This window comes from Cherax quadricarinatus, chromosome 64 (genome assembly GCF_038502225.1).
Source record: "Cherax quadricarinatus isolate ZL_2023a chromosome 64, ASM3850222v1, whole genome shotgun sequence".
Classification (NCBI taxonomy): Eukaryota; Metazoa; Arthropoda; class Malacostraca; order Decapoda; family Parastacidae; genus Cherax; species Cherax quadricarinatus.
Genome location: NC_091355.1, coordinates 15401662 through 15413543, shown reverse-complemented (window position 1 = coordinate 15413543; position 11882 = coordinate 15401662). Strand labels below are relative to the sequence as shown.

Below are 11882 nucleotides of genomic sequence, written 5' to 3'. Positions count from 1 at the left end.
GTTTGTGACACAGGATTTTCCTTCCATGAATCCATGCTGGTTGGCGTTTATACTCTTGTTCCGTTCCAGGTGCTCCACCACTCTCCTCCTGATAATCTTGTCCATAACTTTGCATACTATACACGTCAGTGCCTCTTTTCTGTCTCCTTTTTTAAAAATGGGAACTACATTTGCCGTCTTCCATACCTCAGGTAGTTGCCCAGTTTCCAGGGACGTGTTGACGATTGTGGTAAGTGGCACACACAACATATCCGCTCCCTCTCTAAGGACCCACGGGGAGATGTCCGGTCCCATTGCCTTTGAGGTATCGATGTCCCTTAGCAATTTCTTCACCACCTCCTCATCTGTATGTATGTCACACAACACACACGTGTGTGTGTGTGTGTGTGTGTGTGTGTGTGTGTGTGTGCGTGTGTGTGTGCTTATTTTGGAGAGCTCTTTACGTTCATTGTTCAACCACTCTGTCAGCATTTCAAACTTGTCATGAAGGCAATCTTTGCTCTCTCCCTCTTAACGTTTTATCAATAATTTCGTAGGAAAATTCGATCTCGTCCCTTAGATCATTTATTCATACCAGGAAAACAAACCGATTCAGGACTCTGTTACCTGTGAACATCTTGATACTTCTGTAAAGACTCTCTCTCCTTTTCTTAGTTTTTCAGGTATTCCTTGATAGATAGGATGGGTTTGCTAATCTCTAAGTTCTCTCTTTTTTTAAATTTGGATTGTTCTCAGAATTTCTGTAGGCTTTCACTGATTAGGGTCCTCTTGTCATTGTATTTTCCTTCCATTTTCCTGGCAATATTTTCCGTTACCTTGAAAAAGCATCATTCCACTGAATCCGTCCTGTAGTTATTAAATCGCCTGCTGTCTGTTCCTCTCTTTAAACCTAGGTTTTATTATTGCCAATTTATAACCATCCAGTTGTAACTAGGAAAATGTGCCTTTTGCGCATATATATATATATATATATATATATATATATATATATATATATATATATATATATATATATATATATATATATATATATCCTAGGTAGTAGGTTGGTAGACAGCAACCGCCCAGGGAGGTACTACCGTCCTGCCAAGTGAGTGTAAAACGAAAGCCTGTAATTGTTTTACATGATGGTAGGATTGCTGGTGTCCTTTTTTCTGTCTCATGAACATGCAAAATTTCAGGTACGTCTTGCTACTTCTACTTACACTCAGGTCACACTACACATACATGTACAAGCGTATATATACATACCCCTCTGGGTTTTCTTCTATTTTCTTTCTAGTTTCTTGTTCTTGTTTATTTCCTCTTATCTCCATGGGGAAGTGGAACAGAATTCTTCCTCCGTAGGCCATGCGTGTTGTAAGAGGCGACTAAAATGCCGGGAGCAAGGGGCTAGTAACCCCTTCTCCTGTATATATTACTAAATTTGAAAGGAGAAACTTTGGTTTTTTCTTTTGGGCCACCCCGCCTCGGTGGGATATGGCCGGTGTGTTGAAAGAAAGATATAATATATATATACATATATATATATATATATATATTTATATATGTATATTTATATATTTATGCATATATATATATATGTATATATATATATATATTTATGTATATATATATATTTATGTATATATATATATATTTATGTATATATATATGTATATTTATTTATGTATATATATTTATATATATATATATATATATATATATATTTATATATATATATATATATATATATATATATATATATATATATATATATATATATATATATATATATTTGATTATTAGATAGTGCATCAGCGTTAAAATGTAAACGAAACTCGAATCAAAGCAGTCCATGAAAATTTCCACTGGTCACAAGTACTGTGAATACACGTAATAAAAAAAAGGCATATAAAGTGATAATTAATATTGCCTTTGTAAATTTTTTTATGGGACATTTATATTCATATAAAAATATTAATGTTGCTGGCTTTTGAAGCATACAAATGAGGTTCTTAGAATGACTAATGACGGTGGGTGTGAGGGAGATGGAGGCAGAGACGAGGGAAAGTCTGTGAAATTAAGTGCTTATGATAATAAGTTTATGATAATTTTAATTTTGTCTATTACAGTGATGATGATTGCTGATAATGGTTGGCAATGATTTATGATGATTGATGGCGACGTGAATGACATTTACAGGAAATCTAATGACAGCGATTAAATATTTGAGTAATTATATTTCTGTGCGGGACGAGACGAAGCGAAGAATTTCCGTAAACAAAAGAGACCTTCTGTTCCCTTATCACATGTCTCGCGAGATAATTTACCTCCCTTATTAAACAATCTCGAGAAACAACTAAAATCCAATATTTCAGTATTTTTGGCCAATACACTTTCTCAGCATAACTCGCGAGTTATACAACTTGAGGATATAATCAATGATATATCTATAATCAAATTGTTTACACTAGAAATTGATTAATAAATCACATCAGTCTCAGAGTTGTCGGAAGATGGAATGATCTCATTGAGCATGTGCTGAAGGTACACTCCATACATTGTTTTAAGAGTAGGTACGATAAGGCCAAGGAGGCTGGGAGGGAGTGAATCTTGAAAGCAGAAAGTTGAAACGCGGGACCGGGAGCTGATGATCGATCCCTGCACCCAAAAATACAGTACTTGAACACTATGAAAACACACACACGCGCACGCGCGCACACACACACACAGACACACACACACACACACACACACACACACACACACACACACACACACACACACACACACACACACACACACACGCACGCACGCACGCACGCGCACAATCTCTCCGTGGGTTCTGCAAGAGAGAGCGGACGAACTGTGTGACGCACTGGCAGCGATCTTCAACAAATCGACTCTCACAAAATCTTGCGAAGCAGGTGGAAATTACAAAAATGCACTACAGTAGATCAATGAATACTTAATGGGAATGCAGCAACGAGCTACTGTCAGACAGCTGGTGTCGGAAAGGGAGTGTGACGAGTTGGGTTCCACTAGTATCAGTACTTGGACCTATACTGTTTATTGTGCATGTAAACGACATGATAGAGGAAATAGACTCAGAGGTATCCAGATTTGTAGATGTGGGAATAATTAGAAAACCAACAGAAATACACTAGGAGAGACTACAAATGGATCTGGAGAAGCTGCATGATTAGTCTGACAAGTACAATTGATATTTAACCCCAGCAAATGCAAAGTTATGAACATCGAAGAAGAGCAAAGAGAAGGGTATCAGGGTGAGCATAGTTGAAGCATTTCGCCTCAGACTCGCATCAACCGAATAACCGCAGCAGGAATCGTAAGACTGGCAAATTTAAGGGTAGCTTTCAGGAGAAGCAACAAGGAAGCATTCACAACCTTGTACACAGTATATGTAAAACCCTTCTAGGAGTATGCAGCGCCAGTATCAAACCTGCATCTGCCAAATGAAGAAGCTGGAATAAGTGCAAAAGTTTGAAAAAAACTAGTCCCAGAGCTGAGGGGCAAGAACTACGAGGAGAGGCTAGAGCAGCTAAACATGACAACACTTGAGGACAGAAGTGCCAGAGGTGACATGATTAAGACGTGCAAAAATCTGAGTGGATTTATTAACAAGGTGGAAAACGAGAGTCTGAGATGTGGATCTCAGGCACACGTGAGCAAATGAGTCACAGGGCCGTTAGAAAATATTTATTTATTCTTAAAGTAGTTAGGGAAAGGGGCGACCTAAACAAGGAAGCGACAGATAAAGAATCCATACATAACTTTAAGAATAGGGATGATAGAGTTCACGTAACCAGGAGAAAGTGAGCAAAGTAGTGGGCAGAGAGGCGGGGCCAGGAGCAGAAATTCGAACCCCTGCAATCCCAGTTGAGTGTAAATAGGCCAGTTAACACACACACACACACACACACACACACACACACACACACACACACACACACACACACACACACACACAGGTGCACACAAGCAACTTTGTCTCCCTCCTCAATTTCAGGTCATCTGAAAGAGGAGATGAAGTATAATCAAGTTGCTGGAACGTTCATGCCAGCCTGATTCTTCCCATCGCAGCTACTCTTTCTCGTACATTTTACCAGTCAGCTTAAAAGTAACATAATATTTTCTCTTCCTATATAGAGGAGTATCGTACGACTAGTCATTGAATCTGAAATATTTCTGAGTCTTATGATGATCAGATCATGTTCTCTTTTCTGCCATCAGAGTGAAGAGGTGAGGCACAACCAGACGGCTGGGGTGATTCTGAGTGGCAACAGCCTGGTACTGCAGCAGGTAGAGAGGTCGAGTGCAGGAGAATACACCTGCTCTGCCACAAACACTCAGGGAACCCAGCTCTCCAATCCCGTCCGACTCGACATAATGTGTGAGTTGAAGATGGTTGCACCTATTTGTGTGTGTATATGTGGGAAAGAGAAAGAGAGAGAGAGAGAGAGTGTGTGTGTGTGTGTGTGTGTGTGTGTGTGCATGCTCCTGCGTACTTCCTTACCTCTTTATAGTTGCAAAATACTTAGTCTCAGCTCTTGGCCCTGCATCTTCACATATTTGCTTGGTTCACTTCCAGTTAACCTTCTCAACCCATTCATAACTCTTCTCAAATCTATGCATAGAACCTGCCTCCACTACTTCCTTCACATCATTCCACTTCCTGATCACCCTGAAGCTGAACAAATGCTTCCTGACATCACTGTAGATCATCTGCATAGTTAATTTCCAACTGTACCCTAATGTACTTTATTTTCACCATTAAGACCATTGAGGATCTTCTTTTGTATCTGTATCTGTAGACTAACATTTCTTTTAAATGGATACACACACACACACACACACACACACACACACACACACACACACACACACACACACACACACAGAGGAGCTGTGACTCGACCCCTGCAACCACAACTAGGTGAGTACACACACACACACAAGGGGATGTTAGGAAGTATTTCTTTAATCAGAGTTGTCAGGCAGTTGAATAGCCTAGAAAGTGACGTAGTGGAGGCGGGAACCATACATAGTTTAAGATGAGGTTTGATAAAGTTCATGGAGCAGGGAGAGAGAGGACCCAGTAGCAACCAGTGAAGAGGCGGGGCCAGGAGCTAAGACTCGACCCCTGCAACCATAAATAGGTGAGTACAAATAGGTGAGTACACATACACACACACAGAGGAGCTGTGAATCGACCCCTGCAACCACAACTGAGTACATGCACACATACACACACTCCCCTGGATGAGTACAAACCTATAAATAAAATTCATGACATTTATTACAACACTAAACCACTCACAGTGGAGTCAGTTATCCCATTTATTATCATTTGCAACTAAAAACTTCTTCTAAATGCCTCAATTTAACCGTAATTTGCATGTTAAATCACAGTGTATTAATTGCTTTATATGAGAGGTCTTCACGACAAGTGTACACACTGCAAGTGTATATCTGCTAGAATTAACAACACTCAGGTAATTAAAATATAATCGTTAATGTCTTGGGCCAAACATTCGCTTTTATATATTCCGTTTAAATTGATTAATGGAGCGTCTTTGTAGTGTCAGTAACTAGGCAAGAGTGCCAGAGAGTGGTGTGTGTGTGTGTGTGTGTGTGTGTGTGTGTGTGTATGGGAGAGAGACAGGATAGACCGAGGGCCCTGAATCTGCTCCCTCTAGAAAGGCGTAGAATTAGGGGAGATACGATTGAGGTGTATAAATGGTAAACAGGAATAAATAAAGGGAATGTAAATAGCGTGCTAAAAATATCTAGCCTAGACAGGACTCACAGCAATGGTTTTAAGTTGAAAAAAATCAGATTCAGGAAGGATATAGGAAAGCACTGGTTTGGTAATAGAGTCGTGGATAAGTGGAACAAACTCCCGAGTACCGTCATAGAAGCTAAGACGTTATGTAGTTTTAAAAATAGGTTGGATAAATACATGAGTGGGTGTGGGTGGGTGTGAGTTGGATTTGACTGAAGAAATGGTATGGTGATAATGACAAGATGTGGAAAAAGACATTTATGTAGAGTCCAATACATTTATTAAAGGAAACATTTCGCTACGAGTGACTTCTTCAGTCCAAATACAGAGATAACTACGAAAACGAGTATATATAGTGGCAGTAGTCAGGTGGAATGTCGCGTGGGTACAGGTAGTAGTTCTGGTGGTGGTAGTAGTAGTAGTTGTAGTAGAGTAGCAGTGGAACTAAAGTAAAATGGGTTGGGTTAGAGAAGAACCTGTTAACATGTTACAGCAGTCTCCAGAATGGGTAGTATCCTGTTGATTAGCACTTTAGGGCAGTTTCTATGCACTTTTGCAGTCTTAAATCGTCCCTGTGTTGAACACGCGCGTTCTTAAGGCATTTCTACAAGCATTATTGTGTTCTGTGATCCTAATGACCAGAGATCTGGGCGCCGGGTCACTATCTGGAAAAGACCCGGGCCGGGACAAGACCGGCGAACCTACTACAATGTTACACCCCATATGCTTTGTCACACACCCCACATGGTATAGTGTACATTCCTGCACTTGTGCCAGAATCATGCTTGGGTTTTGTACCAGGTTCCTAATAGTAGTTGATGAGCTGGTAGTCCGGTAGTTACAGTATCTCAGCATTACTAATCAACAGGTTATTAACCATTCTCGACACTGTTGTAACATGATATCAACAGGTCCTTCTCCAACCCAACCTATCTAACCACATTAGTTCCACTACTACTACCACTACTACCACCACCAATACTACTACTAGTACTACTACTGTTACTACCACTGCTACTACCACTGCTACTACCACTGCTACTACCACTACTACTACTACCACTGCTATTACCACTACTACTACCACCACTACTGCTACTACTACCACCACTACTGCTACTACTACTACTACTACTACTACTACCACCACTACTGCTACTACTACTACTACCACTACCACCACTACTACCACCACTACTACCACCACTACTACCACCACCACTACTACTACCACCACTACTACCACCACTACTACCACCACTACTACTACTACTACTACTACTACTATCACTACTAGTACCACTACAACTATCACTACAACTACTATCACTACTACCACCTCTACCCACGCGACGCTCAACTGACTACTGCCACTATATACACTCGTCGTCTTAGTTATCTCTGTATTAGGAATGAAGTCACTCGTGGCATAATATTTCCTTTAATAAATGTACTGAACTGTACGTAAGTGTCTTGGACCTGACTAGCTTGTGCTAATAGGTCTGATGCCGTGACCCTTCCTTAAGTGGATGTGACCTGACCTGATTAGGTGGGTCATTGATCCAAGCTGGGAGGTGAGTTGGACCTGCCTCGAATGGGCTGCTGCAGTGTTCGTTCGTTATGTTCTTATGTGTACTCGCCTATTTGTGCTCACCTATTTCTGGTAGCAGGGGTCGAGACTCGGCTCCTGGTCCCGCCTCTTCAATGATCGCTACTGGGTCCTCTCTCTCCCTGCTCCATGAGCTTTATCATACCTCTTCTTAAAGCTATGTATGGTTCCTCCACTACCTCACTTGCTAGACTATTCTACTTCCTGACAACTCTGTGACTGAAGAAATACTTCCTAACCTTCCTTTGACTCATCTGAGTCTTCAACTTCCAACTGTGACCCCTTGTTTCCTTGTCCCATCTCTGGAACATCCTGTCTCTGTCCACCTTATGTATTCCTCGCAGTATTTTGTATGTCTTTATCATGTCTCCCCTAACCCTCCTGTCCTCCAGTGCCGTGAGGCCGATTTCCCTTAACCTTTCATCGTAGGACATTCTCCTTAGCTCTGGAACTAGCCTTTGCACTTTCTCTAATTTCTTGACGCGCTTGACTAGGTGTGGGTTCCAAACTGGTGCTGCGTACTCCAGTATGGGCTTGACGTACACGGTGTAGTGTCTTTAACGATGTGTGTGTGGGGGGGGGGGGAGAGGGAGTAGGTAAAGGTGTGTATGTGTATATGTGCGAGCGTGCGTGCGCGTATGTGTATATATAAATTTTCTATATTTACTCTCTGACTTCCTCAAATTCCACCTGCTTTTACTCTCACTAAAATTTGATGGATTTCACGTACCATCATTCATTAAAATATTCAGAAAAGTTACACTGCTTAAAACACGATTAGAAAAACTCGAAGAGAGAAGCTTAAATTCCAGGCACGCCTTGAGTTAAGCACCAGTAATGCCTCGGCTGTATGCTTCTCTCCACTTAGCTCCCAATGTCTTTCCATCTACGTTTAAGTGTTTCTTTCCTCGTAGCTTACTGTTTCTTGCTTCTTCGGTTTAAATGTCTCGCTTTTTTTTAGTATTTAAAAGCTTTAAATATCTATGTCTTTCTAGCTTTTAATGCCTTTTACGTTGTCTTCTCAAGATTTTGCCTCATAGCATTTGTTGTCCGCTTTATTACTGTTATATACGTAAACTTATAGAATTAAATGTTTCTCGCCGTTTAACTTGAAATATTTCTTATCTTATAGTTTTAAGTGCATGCTTGGCTTATTAACTTTATTGCATTAAATACCTCTTATCTAGGATTAAATGCTTCTGACAGAGTTTTGCTTTTCAGACTGTGTATAGAAAAATGTTCCAATAATATTTCATATAGGGGATAAGTATATATACCGAGTAGTGCACAGCTGTGTATACCCGTTGAGAGTGAATATCTCAGTGTCGTATATACACCGAGAAAGATATATCTGTGCATTACACCCCGATAGGTGTACATCTCTTAATTACGTTTACACCGACAGGTGTATATGTCCCCGTGTATATACATTAAAATGTATCTCAAGGTATACACAGAAAGTTCATTTGAATCCCTAATTCAGTGATTAAAGTACTAATTGCTGCTGGTGAAAAGGTGACATGTAGTCTTAGTGGCCATCGTGCTGTTGATAAGTTTGAAACCTGATCAAACATCACAAACACAGGGACCAATAGAAGGCCTGTGGCCCCTTGACCGTAGGATTGTTCACCAGTAAAGAATTGATTACAGAATAATACAGACGAAAACCCAATATCAAAAGTAGTTTTATCTTTTTATTCCCACAACCAGTATTTATAATATGTAAAGAAGGCAGATACCATACTAATAAGTATTATAATGAAAGAGAGAGAGGGAGAGAGCAAAGTGAGTTCACTCACTTTCATTGGCTTTTAAACTCATACAGAAGAGGTTAGTATGTGTAATCAGTCAAAGCAAGTGAGAGACTGACTCCACACAAAGGGTGTAAATATTACCTCGCTTACATTGGTTTAAAACCTATGACCATTTACCGTACAGTTGCCCATGTGTCCCCAGTCACAACTGCACAGTACATAACTACCAGCCTGCATGACTAGAGGAAATGCAGAAGTAATTTTGTAATGCACATTAAGTAAAATATAATATGTTCGGTGAATGCCACAACAACCAATCAATCCTTAATGTTTCTCGCTCCATGGAACGTAATTTATTGGTATGATGAATCTAATACTTTTATATATTTATATCAGGTTAATATAAATTTTCTGAACTTCATTATGGCCCGTAATCAGGGTTCATTTCTTCTCAAATACGTAATGTAAATGTATATCCAGCACTGGGTGTAAATGTCTTTCCAGAGCTGGGAGTAAATATGGCTACCATGCTGGAGTAAAATCTCTAACCTGCTGGGGTAAATGTCTCTCCCCTGTTGGGGTAAATGTGTCTCCCCTGTTGGGGTAAATGTCTTTCTCCTGCCTGGGTAAATGCCTTTTCTCTGCTGGAGTAAATGTCTCTCCCGAGCCAGGATTCAATTTCCTCCACAATCTGGGTCTAATTGTCTCTCGCGTAAATGTCTCTCAGGAATTAGTTGACTCACTACTTTGTATGGTGATGCATGTAGATATACGAGTGTATACGTAGGTATTTGTGCATGTTGTTATACGAGCATGTAGATACATGTGTATGTAGATAAATATGCATATAGGCAGGGGCGGATCTACTACCAAACTATTCACGGAGGGGCACCAGAAGTGACTTTAGTCCACATTGCCTAAAAATTTTGGGTTTATTGTATGAGAAGGGATTGCGAAGGGATCGTCGTCCCTCCATAACAGTTCAGGCTTCAGGGCCTCAATATGTAGCTCCGCCACTGCATGTAGGTATATGTGTTTGTGGATATATGTGTATGTAGATAAATATAACTGTGTGTATGTTTAGATTTATGTAGATATTTATGCAAGCAGGTATGTGTACGTGTGCTTTTTGTACGAAAATATGTGTATGTGTACTCACCTTACCTCATTGTACTCGCCTAAATTGTGGTTACAAGGGTCAATACATAGCTCCTGGTTCCGTCTCCTCACTGGTCGTTACTAGGTCCACTCTCCTTGCTCCATGAGCTTTATCATACCTCTTCTTAAAGATATATATGGCACCTGCCTCCACTACCTCACTTTTCAGACTGTTCCACATCCTGACAACTCTGAAGAAATACTTCCTAACATTCTTGTGACTCATCTAAGTCTTTATTTTCCAATTGTGACCCCTTGTTGTTGTGTCCTATCTTAGGAACATCCTGCCTCTGTCCACCTTGTCGATTCCTCTCAGTATTTTTACGTGTCAGTATCATGTCCCCTGTAAGTTCCCTGTAAACCTTTCCTCGTAGAACATGCCTCTTAGCTACGGAACTAGTCTCGTTGCAAACCTTTGCACTTTCTCTAATTTCTTGACGTGCTTGGCCAGGTGTGGGTTCCAAACTGAAGTTGCATACTCCAATATGGGTCTGACGTAGACGGTGTACAGAGTCCGGAACGCCTCCTTACTGAGGTATCGGAATGCTATTCTTAGGTTCGCTAGTCTCCCATATTCTGCAGCAGTTATTTGGTTGATGTGCGCCTCAGGAGATATGCTCGGTATTATACTCGCCCCAAGATCCTTTTCTTTGAGTGAGGTTTGTAGTCTTTGCCCCCCCTAGACTGCATTCTGTCTGCGGTTTTTTTTTTTTGCCCTTTTCCGACCTTTATGTCTTTGCACTTGGTGGGGTTAAACGCCAGGAGCCAGTTGCTGGACCAGACCTGCAGCCTCTGTGAGCGTGCGCGTGCTCGCGTTTGCTTTGAATTTGCGAGTATCGGATATTCCGTGTTATGCTCCACCTCCAGGTCCAACTATTCGTCTTCATTGTTTAATATATTTAATAGCTGTGCAATGCTGGAGCCTCCACTATAGAGTACCTGGAGGTTATCTGGAGGTTATTCCGGGGATCAACGCCCCCGCGGCCCGGTCCATGACCAGGCCTCCCGATGGATCAGGGCCTGATCAACTAGGCTGTTACTGCTGGCCGCACGCAGTCCAACGTACGAGCCACAGCCCGGCTGATCCGGCACTGACTTTAGGTATCTGTCCAGCTCTCTCTTGAAGGCAGCCAGGGGTTTATTGGCAATTCCCCTAATGCTTGATGGGAGGCTGTTGAACAGTTTTGGGCCCCGGACACTTATGGTGTTTTCTCTTAGTGTACCAATGGCGCCCCTACTTTTTATTGGGGGCATTTTGCATCGCCTGCCCAGTCTTTTACTTTCGTAGGGAGTGATTTCTGTGTGCAGATTTGGGACCATTCCTTCCAAGATTTTCCAAGTGTAGATTATGATATATCTCTCCCTCCTGCGTTCCAACGAGTACAAGTCAAGTGCTTCCAAGCGTTCCCAGTAGTTAAGGTGCTTGACAGAACTTATACGTGCAGTAAAGGATCTCTGTACACTCTCTAGATCTGCGATTTCACCTGCTTTGAATGGAGATGTTAATGTACAGCAGTATTCCAGCCTAGAGAGAACAAGTGATTTGAAAAGGATCATCATGGGCTTGGCATCT

General features: G+C 41.2%; 1 protein-coding gene across 1 annotated transcript in view; it reads left to right on the top strand.

The window, feature by feature from the left end:
• The window catches only part of LOC128700087 (neural cell adhesion molecule 2), a 379174-nt gene that overhangs the window by 262375 nt on the left and 104917 nt on the right, over positions 1-11882 (top strand). Inside the window, exon 7 of the mRNA XM_053793043.2 lies at positions 4237-4396. Coding sequence (XP_053649018.1) covers positions 4237-4396 — 160 coding nt within the window. The remainder of the gene's footprint in view (positions 1-4236; positions 4397-11882) is intronic.